General features: G+C 35.4%; 1 protein-coding gene across 1 annotated transcript in view; it reads right to left on the minus strand.

The window, feature by feature from the left end:
- Positions 1 to 26,879, minus strand: part of LOC149780445 (uncharacterized) — an 89,227-nt gene that overhangs the window by 58,818 nt on the left and 3,530 nt on the right. The window contains exon 2 of the mRNA XM_089936206.1: positions 23,567 to 23,790. Within this exon, the coding sequence (XP_089792332.1) occupies positions 23,567 to 23,716 (150 nt within the window). The 5' untranslated portion in view covers positions 23,717 to 23,790. The remainder of the gene's footprint in view (positions 1 to 23,566; positions 23,791 to 26,879) is intronic.

Consider the following 26,879-nt stretch of genomic DNA (forward strand, 5'->3'; position numbering starts at 1 on the left):
TACAACTATAATATCAATAACCAATCACTTACATCTATAATATCAATCACCAATCACATCTATAATATCAACAACCAACCACTTACATCAGTTACCATTTATAGTGACAATAACCAATCAATTACCATCCACAGCATCAGTAACCAACTGATATTGTAGATGTAATTGGTTATTGATATAATATATGCAAGTGATTGGTTATTGATATTACCATTTATAGTAACAATAACCAATATATTACCATCCATAGCATCATTAACCAATCAATTGCCATTTAAAGTAACAATAACCAATCAATTACCATATATAGCATCAGTAACCAATAAATTACCATTTATAGTAACAATAACCAGTCAATTACCATCCATATCCTCAGTAACCAATCAGTTACCATTTATAGCAATAATAACTAATCAATTACCATCCATAGCTTCAGTATCCAATCAATTACCACTTATACTAACAATAACCAATCAATTACCATCCATATCATCAATAACCAATCAATTATCATTTACAGTAATAATAACCTATCAATTACCATCTTCAGAATTAGTAACCAATCAATTAGTAACCAATCAATTACCATTTACAGTAACAATATCCAACCACACTGCCATTCATAGCATCAGTAACCAATCAATTACCATTTATACTAACAATAACCAATATATTACCATCTATAGCATCAGTAACCAATCAATTACCATTTATAGTAACAATAACCAACCAATTACCATCTATAGCATCAGTAACCAATCAATTACTATTTATAGTAACAATAACCAACCTATTACCATCTATAGCATAATATTGATAACCAATAAATTAACAGATCAATGTGTTTATGGATAGGACCACATCATGCATATACATTTATAGACACTAATGTGGCACTGGAGGAAATAGTGCAAGGAAGCAAGGATAGTGATTTATGTTTTAAAAAAACCTACTTCAACAAATGCAGCAACCTTCAATATCTTAACATAAACAAAAAATACTATAGTAATTTATGGTCAAAACAATAATTATTCGCATATAAATTAATGAGAAAAATAATTTAACAAATAAAATCTGTAATACGTAAGGCATATTAAATCATTCCATGAATAAATTTTAATTTACCACATTGCCGATAGTAATGGCAATACAAGTTTGAAATAAAGGGACAAGAATTAATCTTTAATGAAATTCTGCCAAAAAAGTTCCCCATATTTGTATCTATTAGGATTATAAATAAATTATTTGGCTTCATCCTAAATATTCTTCCATAAATGTATCATAGCAACATAAGAAATGAAATACATATAACATATGATATTTTAAAAAAATATGCCAGTAGATTTCATTAAAATAAAACCTGCAGAACTTACCTATTAACAGTGATTTTCACTGATTAAGTCCAAGTGCCTATGAAGATGAAAGAAAATGTTGTGAACCTACTTGATACCAAGCTTAATGAATCACCAGACAGAAGTCATCTGTCATCATTCAAGTTGTCAAGAAATAAGCTCCCCTAAGGGGTATAATAGGCACATGTTAGTTCAAACAGTAATATATAATTTTATATAACTCTCTGTAGGTACAGTATCTTGTACAAGTCTATATTTTGATCAAATTAACTAAGATGAAAATTGCACAGGCTGATGTACTGGTTATTTACAGTGTAATTGTCTGCTGTCTGTAGTCTTTTTTATGCAATTATACTTGGTATACAAAGCTTGTTGGAGTAAATGCCCCAACCCACACCACCCTAAAAAATTTAATTAGCCTGAAAGAATTCTCTAGACTTCTACCAAGCTGCAATGGAAGATGCTGAAAGATGGTCAGCCAAAAAACTGAACATAATAGCCATTGGTCATCAACACTGAACTTAAGCAACTGTCACTCTTGGGTCTCAGCATTAAGAGGTTAGTGATATGACTGGTCAGCCTGGTGTCAGGATAATGTGACTGGGTGGGACACCATGATACAATGTCTGCGGCATGATGCTCCAGTGCTAGACATCACTATAAACTGCCACATTGCAGACATCATAGTGATAGACTAAAAAATTTTAAAGCTAAAATATGTCAAAAATCACACACTGACTGCATATAAGAAAATATCATCAGTCATTCCTGATGTACCAGCATCTACCTTTCTGCCCATATTTTGTAAAAGTTCTGGGTGCATTTACTTTGGGTTTTGAAGAGTTGATACATATATTGTGATATCATATTTAAAGATACTGTACTGCAATTTTGTAAGAGATAAAAGATAAAATCTGAAGCCAAACAGCACATCTCTGCACTTATCCAAGTTATCAATCAATCCACCCACCCCTTTCCTATCCTCCCTTATCTGTGTACTTTGCCAAGTTATTAATGAATACACCCATTTCACTATTATCCTCTTTTGTCTTTTTGCAACTTGGAAAACCTCTAGTACAACTGTAAGGAAGACAAATATTTCCAGCCTTTTCAACAATGAATCAAATAATGTAAAATTCAGATGTTTGAATTTATTTTCCTATCTTTTTTTTCCTTAAATTTCAATTACATTCCAATCAAAGCAGTCTTTAATAGAAGAATTAGGATAATTTCAGTTTCAAGAGTGTTTGGGAAAAAATATGTGTACAGGTATACAGACTCTAAACCCTGCTTTTAACTGACCTCATTATTCAGGACAGCATAGAAAGCAATTTGACTAACTGATCTGCACCAACACAACATAGCGACGATGATGCTACCTCTACCACAGTACAGTCTTGACAATCTATGGAGGTTGGTGAAAATAGATCAAAGTCAAGACAATGCTACCTCTACCTATGTGGAGGCTGACCATCTAAGGAGGTTGATAAAAAGCAGATCAACAGATCAAAGCCAAGTTGTTGCTACCTCCACCTAAGCGAATGCCAGACCATCTAAAGAGGTTGATGAAAAACAGATCAAGGCAAAATACTACTATACCAAGGTGTGGGATAGACCATCTAAAATGGTAGATGAAAAACAGATCAAGGCAAAATACTACTATACCAAGGTGCGGGATGGACCATCTAAAATGGCAGATGAAAAACAGATCAAGGCAAAATGCTACTATACCAAGGTGCGGGATAGACCATCTAAAATGGCTGATGAAAAACAGATCAAGGCAAAATACTACTATATCAAGGTGTGGGATAGACCATATAAAATGGCAGATGAAGAGCAGATCAAGGCAAAATACTACTATACCAAGGTAGGGGATGGACCATCTAAAATGGCAGATGAAGAGCAGATCAAGGCAAAATACTACTATACCAAGGTGCGGGATAGACCGTCTAAAATGGCTGATGAAAAACAGATCAAGGCAAAATACTACTATACCAAGGTATGGGATGGACCATTTAAAATGGCAGATGAAGAGCAGATCAAGGCAAAATACTACTATACCAAGGTACGGGATAGACCATCTAATATGGCAGATGAAAAACAGATCAAATCAAAATACTACTATACCAAGGTGCGGGATAGACCATCTAAAATGGCTGATGAAAAACAGATCAAGGCAAAATACTACTATACAAAGGTGCAGGATAGACCATCCAAAATGGCAGATGAAAAACAGATCAAGGCAAAATACTACTATACCAAGGTGCGGGATGGACCATCTAAAATGGCAGATGAAGTGCAGATCAAGGCAAAATACTACTATACCAAGGTGTGGGATGGACCATTTAAAATTGCAGATGAAGAGCAGATCAAGGCAAAATACTACTATACCAAGGTATGGGATGGACCATCTAAAATGGCAGATGAAGAGCAGATCAAGGCAAAATACTACTATACCAAGGTGCAGGATAGACCATCTAAATTGGTAGATGAAAAACAGATCAAGGCAAAATAACACTATACAAAGGTGCAGGATAGACCATCTAAAATGGCAGATGAAAAACAGATCAAGGCAAAATACTACTATACCAAGGTGCGAGATGGACCATCTAAAATGGCAGATGAAGAGCAGATTAAGGCAAAATACTACTATACCAAGGTATGGGATGGACCATCTAAAATGGCAGATGAAGAGCAGATCAAGGCAAAATACTCCTATACCAAGGTGCGGGATAGACCATCTAAAATGGCAGATGAAAAACAGATCAAGGCAAAATACTACTATACCAAGGTGCGGGATGGACCATCTAACATGGCAGACGAAGAGCAGATCAAGGCAAAATACTACTATACCAAGGTAGGGGATGGACCATCTAAAATGGCAGATGAAGAGCAGATCAAGGCAAAATACTCCTATACCAAGGTGCGGGATAGACCATCTAAAATGGCAGATGAAAAACAGATCAAGGCAAAATACTACTATACCAAGGTGCGGGATGGACCATCTAACATGGCAGACGAAGAGCAGATCAAGGCAAAATACTACTATACCAAGGTAGGGGATGGACCATCTAAAATGGCAGATGAAGAGCAGATCAAGGCAAAATACTACTATACCAAGGTATGGGATGGACCATCTAAAATGGCAGATGAAGAGCAGATCAAGGCAAAATACTACTATACCAAGGTGCAGGATAGACCATCTAAATTGGTAGATGAAAAACAGATCAAGGCAAAATAACACTATACAAAGGTGCAGGATAGACCATCTAAAATGGCAGATGAAAAACAGATCAAGGCAAAATACTACTATACCAAGGTGCGAGATGTACCATCTAAAATGGCAGATGAAGAGCAGATTAAGGCAAAATACTACTATACCAAGGTATGGGATGGACCATCTAAAATGGCAGATGAAGAGCAGATCAAGGCAAAATACTCCTATACCAAGGTGTGGGATAGACCATCTAAAATGGCAGATGAAAAACAGATCAAGGCAAAATACTACTATACCAAGGTGTGGGATGGACCATCTAAAATGGCAGACGAAGAGCAGATCAAGGCAAAATACTACTATACCAAGGTAGGGGATGGACCATCTAAAATGGCAGATGAAGAGCAGATCAAGGCAAAATACTACTATACCAAGGTGCGGGATAGACCATCTAAAATGGCAGATGAAAAACAGATCAAATCAAAATACTGCTATACCAAGGTGCGGGATAGACCATCTAAAATGGCTGATGAAAAACAGATCAAGGCAAAATACTACTATACCAAGGTGCGGGATGGACCATCTAAAATGGCAGATGAAAAACAGATCAAGGCAAAATACTACTATACCAAGGTATGGGATGGACCATCTAAAATGGCAGATGAAGAGCAGATCAAGGCAAAATACTACTATACCAAGGTATGGGATGGACCATCTAAAATGGCAGATGAAAAACAGATCAAGGCAAATATGATGATGCTTCTACCTAGGTGTAGGCTGGCCCATCTAAGAAGGTACATGAAAAATTGCAGCGGGAAATAAATTAAGAAACTGAGATGTCTGATGACAAACAACTGCACGATAAATAACTTATTCTCTAAAAACCAATGACCTTGAATGTTCACCTTTTGACCTTCATATCAAAAAGGTGTTGTCCTTACTCATGTTTCAAATATGACTGAAATTAATGAGAAATTGGTGCAGAAAGTACATTATTAACAATCAGGAAATAAAAAGAATTAATTTAGGCTCTATTAATGGACTTTCCAAACCCATTATCTATAACACTTTCATTATGCTTTTGAAGTTTGACACCTTTGCATATTGTCCTTTCAAACTAGGTATATAAAAAAACCTATTTGCACATTTACAACCCATCCAAAATCCTGTCTCTGAGTTTCAAGTCCCTGTATACCTTCAACAACACAGAATGTGCATACTTTTAGGTCTTTTTGAGAAAACTTGTTAAGGAAAATCCACCTTATTGATGAAGGGTAGACCAAGATTGTAATCAAATGGCTTCTTTCAATGTCTGATTCCACTATACACATCCAAAACACATGTACACAGACCATATTCACTAAAACCTTCAAGATACATGTACAAAGACCTTATTCACTATACACCTTCAAGATACATGTACACAGTCCCTATTCACTATACACCTTCAAGATACATGTACACAATCCATATTTAATGTACACCTTCAAGATAAATGTACACAGACTATTTTTATTATATATATATATTCATCACACATGCAAAAAGACCATATTCACTATACACCTTCATGATACATGCTGTTGTTGGCATCCGTTAGTCTCTAGAGACGATGGAAGCTCGCCCATGAGAGATGTCCCAGTTGGTAGTTGTGCAACGTCTGCTGTGGCTATGTAGGTAACACGAGAGTGGCAGTCCTTGCAAAAGAGGTAAATTGCTGCTTCCCATGTTGTGTCAATGCTGTAGAGCGAAGCTGGAGTGTCTTCTCCAGGGCGCAAGCCTGGGCAGGGTGATATGGAGAATCAACTACAGTTGCCCATGCAGCTGATTCCCCCCCCCATGCAGCTGATAGATCCAAGGGAAAGGACAAGCCAATTCGTCGTGGCACCAGCCGTGTCACAGGAATTGCTGAGATGACACTGAAAGCAATGCCAAGTTGCCTTAGAGACTACGTTTCCGGATTTTCTGTTGGGGTTTACTCCCTTAGCCTTTCCCATGAGAGGGTATAGTCACAAAACAGCGAAGGTTTTAAATCGGAGTTTACCTTCTCCTTAAGATCCCCCCTCTCCACGCAGCTGATGGATCCAAGGGAAAGGACAAGCCAATATGTTGTGGCACCAGCTGCATCACAGGAGTTGCTGAGATGACACTGAAAGCAATGCCAAATTGCCTTAGAGACTACGTCTCTGGATTTTCTGTTGGGGTTTACTCCTTTAGCCTTTCCCATGAGAGGGTATAGTTGCAAAACAGCGAAGGTTTTAAACTGGAGTTTACCTTCTCCTAGATGGGTGACCACCAAAGGTTAACGAGCCCCATCTGCCCAAAGTGTCTGGTTTTGTGGCACCAGAAACTCGCCTGTCATCCCTTCTCCAGTCAGTTTAAACAGGTTCCACCACTTGTGAAGGCCATGAGCTGGATTTGGTTGTCAGTGGCTCCATCAGATGCAAGCCACTGGGGGATTTCCAAGGGATGTGGGTACTTATCTCCCACATCCTTCCCCGGCAATGACTACCCTTGGAACCCTGATACATATACAAGGACCATATTCATTATGCACCTTCATGATATATGTACAAAGACAGTATTCACTATACACCTTCATGATAAATGTACAAAGATCATATACACTATATACCATCATGATACATGTACAAAGACCATGTTCACTATACACCTTCATGATACATGTACACAGACTATATTCATTATACACATTCACGACACATGTACACAGACCATATTCACTATAATAATAATAATAATTTTGTTTAAAGAGGGTAACACAGTTAACTGAACAACTAATCTACCTTGAGGCCCTCATACAAAGGAATTTATTTATTTAGCTGCATCTCTGAAGCCACTGGAAATATTGAGTTTGGAAGAAGTTTTAGAGTTCTAATCTCAACTGGAATACTATTCCAGAGCATTGGAAACCTTTTTTAATAATTCCTTATTTGGTTTGGGGATTTTAAACTGGTAGACATGGATCACAGGTGGGGAGTATTGCCAGGTAGCCTATACTAGAATATTGATTGTAAATATTCAGGAGCACTATTATTGGATATCCTGTACATTAATTTGGCTTTTCTCAACAGTACTGGGTCTTTAGTAGGTAATATTTTTAACTATTACCAGCTAAATTTTCTTGCTTTCTTTCTGGATTTTGATATTAGCCTTAATGTTCTTTTTTTGAAGATGTGCTAGCTTAGCTATGTTTTTATCATTTGATTACCTCATACTGCATTACAGTCTAAATAGGGTTGTATGTAACTGTTATAAAATAGTTTTATGTGCCTCTCAGGGAGAAAATTTCTTATCCTACTGAGAAGCCATAAACTTTAATTAACTTCTTGCTGTTATGTTTGATATATTCAGTCTATGATAGGTTATTATCTATAAAAACACCAAGTAGTCTATCATGACAGATTATTTGCAAATTTGTATCCTTCCATGTCAGCAATCGTTCATCACTATCAAGATTTGTTCTTTTTGCTGTCTTGACATAAGTAATATTTTAGTTTTACCAGTATTTACCACCATGCCACTGCATGTGCACCAATTATCCAGAATGTACTTTAGGGCATCTTGCAAAGAAATTTCCAGTGTATGCTTTGTGTTTTGGATGTCAGACAATGATGTGTCATCTGCATAGAGATCTGTTGAATCTTGATATTGAATCCCTTATTAAAAGTGGCAGGTCATTAATAAATAATATAAATAGTAATGGACCTAGAATTGAGCCTTGTTGTACTCTATATCTAATTGTTCCAGGTTCGGACAGAACATTATTTATATAAATGTGTTGTGTTCTCTTATTTAAGTATGAAGTAAACCATCTAATTGTGCTTTCATTACATTGGTAAATTTTCACTTTCTTCAAAAGGATTTTATGATCCACCATGTCAAAAGCTTTCCTGAAATCTACAAATACAGATCCTATTATTCTTCCTTGATCAAGTACTTGAAGCCTTTTATCAGTTAGGGAGATCAAGGCAGTTTCAGATGAATGTTTCTGTCTAAAGCCTGGTTGATTAGCATGTAACAGCAAGCATTTGGTTAAATATGCCATCAATGAGTCATGAACATGTTTTTCAATCAAGTTTGTCAAGTTTGGCAGTATTGAGATTGGCCAGTATTTAACACCATCATCCATTGAACCAGATTTGCGAATAGGCATTACTTTTGCAGTTTTCCATCATTTGGGGACAAATGAAATGCAAAACTGATTATGAATGTTATGCTATCTGAAATAGCTACGGCAGATGTTACACCTTCATGATACATGTACACAGACCATATTCACTTTGTAACACACCTTCATGGTACATGTACAAAGACCGTATTCATTATGCACCTTCATGACACATGTACAAAGACCACATTCATTATGCACCTTCATGATACATGTACACAGACTATACTCTCTATACACCTTCATGATACATGTACACAGACTATATTCAGTATACACCTTCATGATACATGTACACCTGACTATACTCACTATACACCTTCAAGATACATGCATACAGACCATTTTCACTGGGTAAGGTCCCATTTCCCTGGCTGATATAATCAATAATATATTCCATGTGCTTTTAAAACCCAAATCAGCCAACCAACCCACAACCAATAAGCAGTATCACAATAATTATATTACAGAGTTATATCCTATGAGTTCCAAGACATTTCCTTGGTGTATACACGTCACTAAATTAATCTAGGCAATTAATATCATTACAATCCCATCATTAAATCAATCAAGATAATTTAATTGTGCGACCATCATAAGATCAATCCAGGTAATTAATATAATTGTAATACCATGATTAGATCAATCCAGGTAATTAATATAACTTTAATACCATTATTAGATCAATCCGGGTAATTAATAAAATTGTTATCAATTTTGTTACATGTCCTATATTCTGCACCATCTTTGAAGCAATACAATATCTTTAGAAGAAAAGCAAAAGGAAAAAAATTTCAAACAACAAAAACCATTATTTTTTGCCTATTTTTATCGTAAATTTGAAACACTGGAATGAGTATTTTTACTTTCAACAAGTTAATATTTAACTTCTTAAGTAATTTCTAGTCACTATGCATCCTTGGCTTTTTTAAAAACTCATTCCTGTATATGTAATACAACTTGCCTGTGTGAGAAAGTCATGTTGGTTATACTCGCCCACATAAGAACACTCAAAGACAACAACAACAATAATAATAATAATAATAATAATAATAATAATAATAATAATATTAAAGACTTTATTTAGAGAAGGTAACTCAATTAGTTACAGAACTAATCTACCTTGAGGCCTTCTATCTGTTATGTACAATATATACAGTATATACAACATGATGTGAAGAATCTGGCTTGACACTAAATAATTAAGTAATTTTAAATTCAAAGTATCAAGCCTGGAACACATTCACAGGCATCAGTGAGAACATAAACATATATAAAACATAAAATATAATCCTGCATTGAAAAATTCAGCTATGAAAATGATGTAAAATTACAGAAAAGCAGGCAGTATTTTTTGTACTAGAACTGTTCAATTTTCTAAAGATTTCATCAATTTAAGACATTGATTGTGAAAAGATGAAATGATAGGAGCCTGCCTTATGTCACTGGGAATGTTGTTCCATACCAGTGGACCAGTATATTGAAAACTTTTTTTAACCAATTCCTTCTTTGGCCTTGGTATAATATAATTTTGTCTTCTTATGGACCTTAAATTTGGAGTGCCATCAGCATCTCTTTGGTGAAAGATATTGCTTAGATAGACAGGAATGTCTTTTCTGGATACTTTATACATCAATTTGGCCTTTCTAAGAAATATTCTTTCATGTATTGTTAAAACCTTTACATTATTCATTGCATCCTGAAAATTGTATATACTTTGACCTAGAATTAAATGGCAAGCCCTCTTTTGGAGTCTTAAAAGTGTTTTTATGTTTGAATTAGAGGTATTGCCCCAAATTACATTACAGTAGTCCAGATATGGCTGAATATAACTTTATAAAAGATGATCCTATACTGAAGAGGAATGTATATTTTGATTTTCCTCAGTAGCCAAAGATAAGAGTTAACCTTTTTTGAAATATGTTTAATGTGAATAGACCAAGTAAGATTGTTATCCACGAATACACCAAGAATAATCTTGAGAGGTCATATTGAGGCTCACACTGTCAAACAGAACCTGGACTTTGTTGCTATCTAGCCTTGCTCATTTTTGTTGTGTTGTAACTAGTAGGGCTTTCGTTTTTCTGTATTTATGATCATACTGTTTTCCTTGCACCATACTTGAAGTCTGTTGAGAGCATCTTGTAAGTTATTTTCAAGTACTGTTTTGGTTTTACCAATCTCAGACAGTGTAGTATCATCTGCATAAAGGTCAGTGGAAGAAATTGAAGTTCCAATCTTAAGAGGTAAATCGTTGATAAATAGTATGAATAACAGAGGCCCAAGGATAGAGCCTTGTGGTACTCCACAATTAATATTTTTACTTTCAGAAAGTCGATCATTTAAAGATACTTTTTGCACTCTATCAGTTAAGTAAGAAGTAAACCAATTAGGGAGTTTCACTGCATTGATAGATTTTTAGTTTTTCAAGCAAAATTTCATGGTCTACAAGATCAAAAGCTTTACGAAAATCAACCAACAATGAAGATGGCATCATTATACTTATGGCATCATGAATGTTGCCAATTTATTTGGTGTCTTTCTTCTCTGTTGTTGATGCTTTCATTTTTAATTTTGTAATTTTCTTTTATTATTCGACATATACTCTACCATTCACGTAACATGTCCACATTTGGCTCAATGGACTTCGCAGCGAGGTACAATGTTTGGTTCAGCTTGATTGGGTGCTTTTTGGCACTGCAACACAATGCAGGTTATTTATCACCCAGGCTGTTGTAGTAAAGTGCCTTACCCAAGGACACAGTAGCTGACACAGGCTGGTCAGATAATACAATCTGAACCTTTTCAGTCACAAGTCTGGCATGCTAACCTCAGAGCCACCACAGTTCCCAGGAAAAGCAAGGAGTCCGGGATTGAGGTCATAGGTGTCAGTGGAGTAAAAGAAGAAATATGGGATCACAAAGACATGCCATCATCAGTGTCATAGCTCTTTATACAGGGGATGGATTTTACTCCACTCACTGGCTCTTGTGGTCCAAAGGCAAAGTCATGTTGTCATGGACATTAAACTAAATCATGTTGTCGTGGGCATTAAACTGAATCATGTTGTCATGGGCATTAAACTAAATCATGTTGTCATGGGCATTAAACTGAATCATGTTGTCATGTGCATTAAACTGAATCATGTTTTCATGGGCATTAAACTAAATCATGTTGTCATGGGAATTGATCTGAATCATGTTGTCATGGGCATTAACCTGAATCATGTTGTCATGTGCATTAAACTGAATCATGTTGTCATGTGCATTAAACTGAATCATGTTGTCATGTGCATTAAACTGAATCATGTTGCCATGTGCATTAAACTGAATCATGTTGTCATGGGAATTAAACTGAATCATGTTGTCATGTGCATTAAACTGAATCATGTTGCCATGTGCATTAAACTGAATCATGTTGTCATGGGAATTAAACTGAATCATGTTGTCATGTGCATTAAACTGAATCATGTTATCATGGGCATTAAACTGAATCATGTTGTCATGTGCATTAAACTAAATCATGTTGTCGTGGGCATTAAACTGAATCATGTTGTCATGTGCATTAAACTGAATCATGTTGTCATGTGCATTAAACTGAATCATGTTGCCATGTGCATTAAACTGAATCATGTTGTCATGTGCATTAAACTGAATCATGTTGTCATGTGCATTAAACTGAATCATGTTGCCATGTGCATTAAACTGAATCATGTTGTCATGTGCATTAAACTGAATCATGCTGTCATGGGCATTAAACTGAATCATGCTGTCATGTGCATTAAACTGAATCATGTTATCATGTGCATTAAACTGAATCATGTTGTCATGTGCATTAAACTGAATCATGTTATCATGGGCATTAAACTGAATCATGCTGTCATGGGCATTAAACTGAATCATGCTGTCATGGGCATTAAACTGAATCATGCTGTCATGGGCATTAAACTGAATCATGCTGTCATGGGCATTAAACTGAATCATGCTGTCATGGGCATTAAACTGAATCATGTTATCATGTGCATTAAACTGAATCATGTTATCATGGGCATTAAACTGAATCATGCTGTCATGTGCATTAAACTGAATCATGCTGTCATGGGCATTAAACTGAATCATGCTGTCATGGGCATTAAACTGAATCATGTTGTCATGGGCATTAAACTGAATCATGCTGTCATGTGCATTAAACTGAATCATGTTGTCATGTGCATTAAACTGAATCATGTTGTCATGTGCATTAAACTGAATCATGTTGTCATGTGCATTAAACTGAATCATGCTGTCATGGGCATTAAACTGAATCATGCTGTCATGGGCATTAAACTGAATCATGCTGTCATGGGCATTAAACTGAATCATGCTGTCATGGGCATTAAACTGAATCATGCTGTCATGTGCATTAAACTGAATCATGTTGTCATGTGCATTAAACTGAATCATGCTGTCATGGGCATTAAACTGAATCATGCTGTCATGTGCATTAAACTGAATCATGCTGTCATGGGCATTAAACTGAATCATGTTATCATGTGCATTAAACTGAATCATGTTATCATGGGCATTAAACTGAATCATGCTGTCATGGGCATTAAACTGAATCATGTTATCATGGGCATTAAACTGAATGCTTTTGTAACCATTGCAAATGATTTAAAACAGCTTTGTTCATGATACGGGTTTCAAACTGATTATAGTTACTTCCCAATAAGACTTATCTTACATTTTCCAAATTTCAGTGCAACCCCCAATCTTCCCACACCCCTTCCCATCTGAGCATTTAATTATGAATATAGTGTCAAATATACATCGGATCCTTAGTTTTTTTCTGCTGAGCATTTTTTTTTCTTCCTAAACAGCTTATGATATCAATATGCAATAATATCTTTTTGGGCACCAAGGTATGTACAAATGAAGTAGTGTATTATGGTACTTTAGCAAAATTGTGGCTACCTAGAGCCAAAAAAGGGTTAGGTTAACAAAATTTAAAACTGAATGTCACAAAAATTTAGAAAGATAATGCCTCCCAAATATATGAATAGTTAAGTACAGCAACATAAAATATAAAAGATGCTAAAATTCTGTAAAACATCTATAAAAATAATGGATGAAGGTAATAGGGTCAAAGATGTCAATAAGTATATCATCAAAACATTTTGTTATTACTGATGTCAAATCAAAAGTGTCTTATACCACTTTAGCAAGGAATATATTTTGAATTTTTGAAAACTTAGAAAGAATGATTAATGAATATTTAATTTGCATTATTTGTTGGCTTTTCTTAATGATTGTATGTTATATATGTCTGGATTTTGTACCTGACCTCGTCCAAAAACAAGTTAATTGTGTACCTGACAAGTGACATTTACTTTGTAAACATCTTAATGCATAGCTAATATTTCTCTAAGATCACTGATCAAATATTCAGTTCAATATTAATGAAAGTAAACATGTTTATTTGAATCTGAGTCTAGGACATCAGTTTTCCAGTTGAATGTTTTAGAAAAGATGCTGACCTACATCCTGGCTCTATTATTATGTCATAGCTTTTATCCCATTTTTGTTTACTTAAAAAAACATGCTCATTCTTGCCTAAACATTTTGAACACAATCTTATTGTTGTGTACAGTTTTTGGCTCTATTGTGTTGTAGCTTTTATATCAATGTTGTTTACTTAGAAAATTACTCATTCTTGCCTCAACATCTGAGGCACTGTCAGTCTTATTGTTGTGTCCAGTTTTTGATTAGGATGGATTTATTTATTCAAATTATTATTCACTGGAATTACAAAGTACTCTATAATATTCTTGGACTAAAACATTAACTTGGAATTATGGTGAATTCAGACAAGAGCATTTTGAATTATATTATTGTGATACATCAAAAGACTTAGCACATTGCTACACACCAGGCCATTGTCACATTAGCTTGTTCAAGATTACAGGCACATCATCACTTTCAATATTGGAATTTAATTGGAATATAACTGGAATTTAATTGGAACTTCATGCATTTTGACTTGTGATAGAACATTTATTACCATTTGGGATTTAATCCACAATGCTTTAATTCCTTCTTAAATTTTCACTTTATATTTCTAGGGAAATAAATTAGTTGTTGAATTTTACAAAACTAGTTGGTTTTCCCTCTTTTCTGTTTCTGAGTTGAAGACCAAAGAGTCATAACAAGATAAAGACAGGGATTTAGAAAATCTATGAAAATATTTATAAACAATGTTAGAAACTGTATGTATTAAGAGTAACATTTCTTAAAAAAAATATATTAACTAAACTTTGCACAAATTCTGACTTTTGGTTCCTGTGTTGAGTGGGGAGGAGTTGGATGTGTAGGCGTAGATCATACATGCCATTCATGTTGTACTGTAGTATTTCTAACTCCTTTCAATCCAGATCACACACCAATTTCACAAGGAGATATTCCATTATGGAATTGTTTTCTGTTATCTTAAAAACTTTCAAGTTTTAAATGTTGACAATGAACATATAACTTTGATGAATGAATTCCCTTCAATTCTGATTTGTCAAATAATTTTCACCATTAAAAATCTTTAAAAAATGAAGATTTCTGAACGTTTTTCAAAGAATATACTCTAAGAAAGGAAACCTTTATGGTTTAATTTTCAGGCCCTTTAAAATGTGCTGCTAATGTTAAAATCTTTTATTCACATTCAATTTGAAATATTTTCAAAACTGCGGAATCATAATCTGCCTTCCAAAAAAGGGTAATTATGCAAAAAAAATCAACTGCATACAAATTCTGTGATATAAACTGTGCATCAGAAGGGAATAAGAGCTGACTGACTTCACTACAGAACTAATTCAAGCAACTTTCATATTGGGATATACAATAAAGGTAATCAATTACTGACAGACATGTTTATGAGGAAGATTTCTAGTGTATTGACTATCTGCCAGTGATTTGGATAAAATCATGGCTATGATGAAGAGTCAGTAAGAAACTATCTCAATTGATTTTCCCAGTGTATATCTGAAATGTGTGAGCCATGTAGCTCAGTCGGTTGAATGCTTGATTTGTAATATAAGGGACATGGGGTTGAATTGTTTTTTTATACTTTTGAACTGATATACACAACATATGTAACCAGGGACATCACAAGTTGGTTGAATGCTTGATTTGTAACATAAGGGTCATGGGGTTGAATTGTTATTTATACTTTTGAACTGATATACACAACATATGTAACCAGGGACATCACAAGTTGGTTCTGGAAAAACAGCACCCCAAGTGAGCACTGCAGACTGCAAAATGGCACCTTCTGGGTGGTCACCAATGTCGCCCATTCCTTTTTATAATAGTCCTGTATGTAACCTTTCTTTGAGATATTGTTGTTATTATTTCAAATCAAAATATAATAGGAATGGAAGTTGCCTATGGACATTTAAGGAACTTGTTCTATACAAATATACATAGCCACAATCTTCACCTATATCGTTATGATTAATATGAGGGACTCATATCAAGCGTACTTGGTTCAATTCCAAACCATGTTGATTGCTGTGTTCTGTCCTTTGGCAAAGTACTTTGCCCAACAAAACAAACAATATGGGCAAAATTCCATAAAATCGTCTAAGATCAACCAAGCATAGAAACCAGATAAAATTCCTTAAAATTGGCTAAGATCAACCAAGCAAACAATCCAGGTAAAAATCCTTAAAGCTGGCTAAAATCAACCAACCAAACGATCTATGAAAAACTCCTAAAAATCGGCTAAGATCAACCAACCAAAGAATCTATGAAAAACTCCTAAAAATCGGCTAGGACCAACTAACCAAAGAATCTATGAAAAACTCCTAAAAATTGGCTAGGACCAACTAACCAAAGAATCTATGAAAAACTCCTAAAAATCAGCTAGGACCAACTAACCAAAGAATCTATGAAAAACTTCTAAAATTCGGCTAGGACCAACTAACCAAAGAATCTATGAAAAACTTCTAAAAATCAGCTAGGACCAACTAACCAAAGAATCTAGGAAAAATTCCTTCAAGCTGACAAAGATCAAGCAAACAAACAATTATAGAAAAAAAATCCTTAAAATCAGCTAAGTACTCCTAAAAAACTCCTAAAAATCGGCTAAGATCAACCAACCAAAGAATCTATGAAAAACTCCTAAAAATCGGCTAGGACCAACTAACCAAAGAATCTATGAAAAACTCCTAAAAATTGGCTAGGACCAACTAACCAAAGAATCTATGAAAAACTCCTAAAAATCAGCTAGGACCAACTAACCAAAGAATCTATGAAAAACTTCTAAAATTGGCTAGGACCAACTAACCAAAGAATCTATGAAAAACTCCTAAAAATCAGCTAGGACCAACTAACCAAAGAATCTATGAAAAACTTCTAAAATTCGGCTAGGACCAACTAACCAAAGAATCTATGAAAAACTTCTAAAAATCGGCTAGGACCAACTAACCAAAGAATCTAGGAAAAATTCCTTCAAGCTGACAAAGATCAAGCAAACAAACAATTATAGAAAAAAAATCCTTAAAATCAGCTAAGTACAACTAACCAATTTAGAATCCTGGCAAAATTCCTTAAAATCAGCTAAGATTATCTAACCAAAGAACTCATGCAAAATTCCTGAAAGCTGGCTTAGTTCAACCAATCAAAATATTACTATAGTGACTTTATTTAAAGAGGGTAACTCAATTAGCTGTAAGAACTAATCTACCTTGAGGCCCTCATACAAAGGAATTTATTTATTTTAGCTGTATCTCTGAAGCCACTGGATATATTGGGTTTGGAAGAAAGAAACAGAGTGGGCATAAAAAAATTACTTTTTTTAAATTAATTCCTTATTTGGTTTGGGAATTTTATGCTGTTTGGTAGACACAGATCACAGGTGTGGAGTACTGCCACATAGCCTATACTGGAATAGTGATTGTAAATATTCGGGAGCACTATTATTGAATATCCTGTGTTAATTTGGTTTTTCTCAACAGGATTGGGCAATACGTAACTTACCAGCTAAATTTTCCTTGCTTTCTTTCTGGATTTTGATATTAGCCCAAATGGTCTTTTTCGAAGATGTGCTAGCTTTGCTCTTTTTTATTTGATTACCCCATACTGTATTACAGTAGTCTAAACAGGGTTGTATGTAACTGTTATAAAATAGTTTTCTGTGCCTTTCAGCGAAAAATGTCTTATCATACTGAGAAGCCATAAACTTGAATTGACATTTTTTTTAACCGATGTTTGATATGTTCAGTCCATGATAGGTTATTATCTACCAAAACACCAAGTAGCCGATCATGACACTACTGTACATCTCTGTGCACCATTAGTTTTTTTTTTTTGGGGGGGGGCATGGTACTTCATTAGTTGAGCTGAAGAACTTCTACACAGGAATACTTGGTTTAATTCCCAAGCTGGGTCTTGTAAGCTACTGTGTTGTGTTCTTGGGCGGGACACTCTAATCACGTTGACATAATCTTAGGCAGGACACTTTACTCACACTGCTGGCAGGACAATATTATATCACACTGCCATATTCTTAGACAGGACACTCTATTCACATTGAAATATTCTTAGACAGGACACTCTATTCACATTGAAATATTCTTAGACAGGACACTCTATTCACATTGAAATATTCTTAGACAGGACACTCTATTCACATTGCCATATTCTTAGACAGGACACTCTATTCACATTGAAATATTCTTAGACAGGACACTCTATTCACATTGAAATATTCTTAGACAGGACACTCTATTCACATTGCCATATTCTTAGACAGGACACTCTATTCACATTGCCATATTCTTAGACAGGACACTCTATTCACATTGCCATATTCTTAGACAGGACACTCTATTCACATTGCCATATTCTTAGACAGGACACTCTATTCACATTGCCATATTCTTAGACAGGACACTCTATTCACATTGCCATATTCTTAGACAGGACACTCTATTCACATTGCCATATTCTTAGACAGGACACTCTATTCACATTGCCATATTCTTAGACAGGACACTCTATTCACATTGCCATAATCTTAGGCAAGATACTTTACTCACATTGCCATAATCTTAGACAGGACACTCTATTCACATTGCCATATTCTTAGACAGGACACTCTATTCACATTGCAATAATCTTAGGCAAGATACTTTACTCACACTGCCATAATCTTAGGCTTTACTCACTTTCCCATAATCATAGGGCGAACACTTTACTCTCATTGCCATATTCTTAGGCAATACACTTTACTCACAGTGCCATATTCTTAGGCAATATACTTTACTCACAGTGCCATAATCATATGCATGGAAGTTGCTCATAGTCCAACTCATTTAAGGCCTTATTGATGTAAGTTTGTAAAGGAAGTATTATCAATTTTTTGTCAGAAATATGGACTCATGAAAATTCAAAAGCTCTGCCAGTCAGAATGCTGGATTTGTAATATAAGGATCATGGGGTTGTGGCTTTTAAAAAAATACTTTTGAACTGACATCCACATCATATGTAATAATAACAATAATAATAATAATAATATAATAATAATAATGCTTTATTTATAGAGGGTGACTCATTAGTCAAGGACTATTCTCCCTTGAGGCCCTCTTAAGGAGAGTATAACAATGCATATTATATGAAGATAGCAATAATTAGTGTTTATTTTAACATGTTTAGTATTAATGTAACCAGGGACATCACAACTGGTGCTAGAAAAACAGCACCCCATGTGAACATTGCTTTCTGAACCCACCACTTTGAAAAAATACAGTAAACTCTGCAAAATGGCACCTTCTGGCTGGTCACCCATATTACCCACTCCTTATGATAGCTCTATATGTAACCTTTCTTTGAGATATTATTGTTATTATTTCAAATCAAAATATAACAGGACTGGAAGATGCCTATGGACATTTAAGGGTTGCTCTATATAAATATACATGGCCAAAATCTTCACCTATATCCTTATGACTAGCATGAGGGACTCCTATGCAAGAGTACCTGGTTCAATTCTAAGACCAAACCATGTTGGTTGCCATATTTTGTCGTTTGGCAAAGTACTTTGCCCAACAAAAATAACAATATTGGCAAAATTCCTTAAAGCTGGCCTAGCTCAACAAACCATTAAGAATCCAGGCAAAATTCCTTAAAATCAGCTAAGATCTACTGGCCAAATAATCTATGCAAAATTCCTTAAAGCTGACTCAGTTCAGTCAATCAAATTGTTGCCGTACATCTCTGTGCACCATTAGTGTTTTTTGTTGGTATGGTAGCTCATTAGTTGAGCTGAAGAACTCGTAAACAGGAATTCTAGGTTTGATTCCCACGATGGGTTTTTGTCAGCTACTGTGTTGTGTTCTTAGGCAGGACACTTTACTCACACTGCTATAATCTTAGGCAGTACACTTTACTCACACTGCCATAATCTTAGGCAGGAAACTTTACTCACACTGCCTTAATCTTAGGCAGGACTCTTTACTCACACTGCCATAATCTTAGGCAGTACACTTTACTCACACTGCCATAATCTTAGGCAGGACACTTTACTCACACTGCCATAATCTTAGGCAGGACTCTTTACTCACACTGCCATAATCTTAGGCAGTACACATTACTCACACTGCCATAAGCTTAGGCAGGAAACTTTACTCACACTGCCATAATCTTAGGCAGTACACTTTACTCACACTGCCATAATCTTAGGCAGGACTCTTTACTCACATTGCCATAACCTTAGGCAGGACACTTTACTCACATTGCCATAATCTTAGGCAGTACACTTTACTCACACTACCATAATCTTAGGCAGGACACTTTACTCACATTGCCATATTCTTATGCAGGACACTTTACTCACATTGCCATAATCTTAGGCAGTACACTTTACTCACACTGCCATAATCTTAGGCAGGACACTTTAATCACACTGCCATAATCTTAGGCAGGACACATTCGGCACCACGAGTGGCCGAGTGGTCTAAAGCGCTCTCCATTACGGATCACTGCCATCTCACCTCTGTCTTCGCCGGTTCGAGTCTCGAATTCAGCCAGTGTGGGTATTTGAGAAAGCTTGCCGGTAGCTTCTCGTGGGTCGGAGGTTCTTTCCTGGGTTTTCCTGGTTTCTTCCTCCACCATTAATACTGGCCGCCATGTATAGTCAATCGTGTGCTGAAAAATGGCGTTAAACCCCACAACAACAACAGCAGGATGCTTTACTCACACTGCCATAATCTTAGGCAGGATACTTTACTCACACTGCTATAATCTTAGGCAGGACACTTTATTCACACTGCCATAATCTTAGGCAGGACACTTTACTCACACTGCCATAATTGTATACACAGAAGTTGCTCAGTTTAACTCATCCAAAACCTTATTGATGTAAGTTCATATAGGAAGTATAATCAGCTTTTTTCCCCCAGAAATATGAACTCTAGAGCATACAAACGCTCTGTCAATCAGATGCATGGTCACCTCATTAACATGTATTAATGTCACTCACAAAACAGCTCATCTGAGATCTTCATGGTGCAAGCCACTCATCTGAGATCTTCATGATACAAGCCACTCATCTGAGATCTTCATGGTACAAGCCACTCATCTGAGATCTTCATGATACAAGCCACTCATCTGAGATCTTCATGATACATGCTTTCACAAGTGTGTGTGTGTGATTTGGATTTTTAACATAACTTTAACAACGTTTCAGTCATATTGTTACAATGTCTGCAGTGTGGCAGTACAGTGATGTCTAGCACTGGGGCATTGATGTCTAGCACTGAGGCATCATGCTGCAGACATGTAGCATGTTGTCCCACCCAGTCACATTGTCCTGAAACCAGGCCAACCAGTTCTAACACTAACTTTTTAATGCTGAGTGCCTCGTGAAAGGCAGCTGTTAGTACCATTTTTATAAGTCTTTGGTATGACTTGGCTGGGGTCCAAACCCACAACCTCCCACGTCTCAGGTGGATGCTCTAACCTCAAGGCCACTGGAGAGTTCTACATTATGTAACATTTTATTTTAGGATTTTCTTTACTTTGGTCCCTCTACTGGACGTGTGCTAAGTTTGATTTGAGGATTTTATTTGGTTTAGTCCTTCTGAGATCTTAACGATACAAGCAACTGTTCCAGTGGCCTAGTGGTTAGAGCAACTGCATCTGATGCAGGAGGTTGTGGGTTCGATCCCCAGCTGAGTCATACCAAAGACTTACCAAAATGATACAAACAGCTGCCTTGCTTGGCACTCAGCATTAAGAGTTTAGTGTTAGGACTGGTCGGCCTGGTGTCAGGATAATGTGACTATGTGGGTCATCATGCTACATGTCTGCGACATGATGCCCCAGTGCTAGACATCACTATAAACTGCCACATTGCAGACATCAGAGTGAAATGACTGAAAAATTATTAAAACTATGTTAAAAAGCCAAATCACATCACATAACACACATGATACAAGCTTCCATATCTGGGATCTCATGATCCAAGCTTCTTATTCTAGATCTTCACAATACAGTTGTAACCTGTGAAGTGCTGCAGTGTAACAGTCTCTTGTTTAATCACAGAAAATATTATTCCAGTTTTTTAATCCTGTATAAATTTCGATAAATGTCTCTGTCCAAGAATTATCTTAGAGCACTAGTATTTCCAGGGAAAACAAACTTGAAATCCAAATAAATTGAAGAAAACAAAATAATTAGCCCAAAACTGGTCACAACATAAAACACTTTACCTTCTGAAGTGTTAAGGTATGATTAACTATTATTTCTCAAAACATCAGTAATAAATCTAACTACCTGTTGCTGTTGTAGGGTTTTAATGCCATTTTTCAGCACACAATAGGCTATACATTGAGGAAGTTGTTGTTGTTATTGTTGTTGTGGGGTTTAACGCCATTTTCGGCACACGATAGGCTATGCATGGCGGCCAGTACTAATGATGGAGGAAGAACCTGGAAAACACCGGGAAGAACCACTGACCCACGAGAAGCTACTGGCAAGCTTTCTCACATACCCACACTGGCCGAATCCTAAACTCGAACCCAAGTAGACAGGTGAGATGGCAGTGATCCGTAATGGAGAGTGCTTTAGACCACTCGGGGCCCCTATACATGGAGGAAGAACCCAGGAAAACCCTGGAAAGAACCACCAACCCACAAAAAGTTACTGGCAAGCATTCTCACATACCCACATTGGCTGAATCTGAGACTCGAACCCATGTAGAAATCTAACTACAGTGCAAAACAGATACCCTGATGTGAGTCAATCCTCTATGTCACATACTCCAAGTATGGCCTCAATTCCACTTTATGGAAACTTATTGTGAGAAAGAATTTTAGAAAAGTAAAAAAAAAGTTGTTTACTACAACTCTTACTAGTTCTGAATCAAGGTCAGGAACTAGGTCAGTATTAGATACAAAGTTTCTATTATTAGTTGTTTACTTTATATATATAAAAATCAGTCAGAACTAAACTCTATTTCAGTCAATAAAGTTACATTGCAATAGCATGTAATGGAATGTAAAAAATTTAAACTAGCTAACAATTAAATTAGATCAAATATACATAACAATATATATAACATTACTCCCTACCATAATTTTAAAACCAGTCCAATAGGAAATACACATATTTTGCCTCATAATGAGGGATGTCCATATCAGAACATGAAACATTGGTTAAACATTTAGTTTTGAATATGAAGTCATTATCATTTTTTGGTATAAAAATGAGATATTTGGTTCAAGGCAGGCCAGACACCATTGAATAGATGGTATTTATTTGTACAATTAACGATACTTACTCTCTTGTGCATCTGGCCTGAATAAGGCCTTGGGGTTCCCACTCTCCAGCCCATGGAAGCTGTCCTATTACTCTCTGATAGAGTGAGGTTATCCTCCCATGGCTTGTGCGCAGTGGATAGGATGTAATCACTGTAACTCATCCCTGCCATGATCACAAAGATTGTTCATTCTGGAATTTTCAATGAAGAATTGCACTGACTTCACATGGTTATAATGAATATACCTGAAACAGAAAGAAAACCAAATAGTGGCAATTTAGTTAATTACAGGTCCAGGACAATCAGCTGAAAAGTCCAGAGAACCACTTCATTTTACATACAGAAATCCCTGTATATGTTCATGTAATACATAAGAGAGTTAAATAAGGAAATGAACTTGGCACATAATCACACAAAAAAGGTGCTACAACAAACATGGTACATAGTATGAATTAAGTAAAATCAGATCAATCTGAGAAATAAAAAATGTCTAAAATTCTTTGGCAACAATATGCTGAAATTGTTTATCTCCACTAATGCAACAAACAAGAGTCACTCAAAGTGACTGACATTTTACTATCCAAAATTAATTTCCAGGAATTCAAAATTAATTTCCAGGAATTCAAAATAAGCCAATTTCTTCTTTCTGAGTTCTGACATTCTTGTCTAATCAGTATCCATTTCATTTAGGACAAACTGGATATAAAATGGACATTGCTTTATGTTTATTTTGTTAGCCCAGCAATTTAAACTTGTTTCAATTAACTGATTTGTTGGTACTGTATTTTTGCCGGCGTATAGGTCTATGCTGAGTACAAGTCAAATCAGCAAATATGGAAAATTTTCCATCCTTCATCCTTAAATAAATCGATGCTGAGTATAAGATGAGGCCAGATCAAGAGCTCGAATTGTGTTTTCACTTCGTTCCACACAGCATCGCGAATTTTATCCTACCTGTAACTCAGTAACATTTCCAGTCAGGATCATTAAATGTAACTAAAAGTACCAAATTTGTTTCACAAGAAGTATTTTAAATGTATTATTTACTTTTAGTTACATATAATAATGCTGACCTGAATATTTATTGAGTTACAGATAGGATAAAACTCGCGATGCTGTGCGGAATTAAATTATAATAACTTCCAGTTTCATAAATATTAGAAGTACATATATCAGTTTATGCTATTTCAGATTACCAGCAATCAAGAAAATTAACTCATTAATACTAAATGCATTTTCAGGGGAGGAGAGAGATACAGAGAGAACGATGCATATGTATTTCATCGCATTTTTCTTTTTGCACCTCGTGATCAAAATCAACTATGGTCCGATATGAGAAAGAAAGAGAGAAAGTTTAGTTCTTTTTAGATTTTTTTGGGGGTGTTTTTTTTTCAACTTATTGCTCCCAAGTTGCTGAAGCTTTTGTCAAAGAGAGAAAAAATTAATAAATTAAAAGTAAATGTAAATAATGAAAATACATACCATACTTTTTCAGGGTTTAAATATTTACAATAGTTATAGACATATAGTCTCCATTAGGTTAAATCCCAAGAATGACCATTTTGTATGCTGTCTAGTTTACTTTGCATGTATAATTACCTCTCCATTTCCAACAATTAAGCTTTTTTGTTTAAAGTGCATGTACTCTTCTTCTACTTAGGCATCAACTGTTTTTGATCTTTGCTCCTGTACTTTAAATTGTTCTCGGTTCCGTCGGCAAGTTCAAAAATGTCACTGGCTGAGAAATTTACAATAGTAACCACCTGGCATTGCCTTTATATGGTATGGTAGTCCTACATGTAAGATCATGACACTGATATTTGTTTTGGGCATCAAGGATGTAGCACTAAAACATAAATAACACGTGATACGTCTTACATGTAGGACAATTATGATCCGGTATTCATAATACCCATGGGTAGTAGCCTCACTAATCTGATCTGGTCTGCAGACCCTTGACCTCAATTGGGCATTATCTTGGAATGACTGAATACAGCTTAATTAATTAGCATGTAAATACCACTACAAAGCCATGTGATTCTTGAAATAATGGAAGTGGAAACAAGCAATAGAAGGACTTGCTTAACTAGTGGTTTTACCTGATAATGGAATATGGTACTGCACTTGTACACAAGTAAAATCAGTCATTAGGTGAATGAACTACAGATTTACAATCATGAAGACATCTCTGTCTGTCTGTCTGTCTCTCAGTGGAGCATACAGATTATTTGATCATTAGGTGCAAGAAGAAAATTGTGATGTTATTTGTCTTCTAACTTGTACATACATATATATGTAATTAAATTTAAACAAAGTACATTACTGGTGCATGCTGCTTTAGTGCAATTACATCTGATCTATATTAATTTTTAATACTGACGATCATGTAATTGATTAAAATACTAAATGTGGGATCCTATATTTGTTCATACATGATCTCTTCCCCAAATATAAATATTTTTTGCACATTATTTTTCGTACTATTGGAAACATATTTTCCATATGAAAAATATGAAAAAGCGATTTGGATTACAAAATCCATGTATAAGTCAATTCAGAGTATAAGACGAAACTAAGATTTTCTGGTCAAAAAGTATCATCTTACAGGCTGGCAAATATGGTATATGTCTGTTTACAGTGTTTATATATTTTTGGTTTATCATTCTGGCCATCAGATGCAACAATTTTTATTACTGTAATTCATTTATGTAATTACTCTTTATACACACTGTTTACATTCCCCACTGAACAGGAAACTTCATATATTATCCTCGCCATCGTATTGCTGTGTTCTTAAGATAACCTCATTTCTTTGCTGTATTTTTCTGCATGCTTTGAAGCTATCTTAAGCAAAATATCTCATTCAAAATTGTAAATGAACCACATTTTCATTAAGAGGAATATTTGCATCAATATTCCACGGTTGGCCTTTTAGAAATAAACTGGAACTTCCATGATATAAAATAAATTTCATCCACAGAAAATGGAGGTGCTAAAAATATAAACAAATTACATTTCATTTTGAGATCAATCTAAATTTACATTAATGAATAATCTGAAAATTACATTTCTTTGATGTGTTCACAATAACAAATTGTTATAAGTGTTCGTAAAATGACATATTTTTTCAGTTTCAAGAGCTGCTGTGATTTGTTCTTCTGGGAAATGTAATTTCTAGTGCAATTCTTGCAAATGGCCAGTGATGTTCTGTGAACCAGCTAGTCAGATATAAAGATTAAAAAAAACATCATGAAAAAAGGTAAGACTTTTCCCAGTTATCAGTGTTGCAGGATCTGACAGTTTAACTTTTAATTACATCTTTTGCAATGTACTG

Source organism: Sinohyriopsis cumingii, chromosome 16 (genome assembly GCF_028554795.1).
Source record: "Sinohyriopsis cumingii isolate HCF-2022 chromosome 16, ASM2855479v2, whole genome shotgun sequence".
NCBI classification, from domain to species: domain Eukaryota; kingdom Metazoa; phylum Mollusca; class Bivalvia; order Unionida; family Unionidae; genus Sinohyriopsis; species Sinohyriopsis cumingii.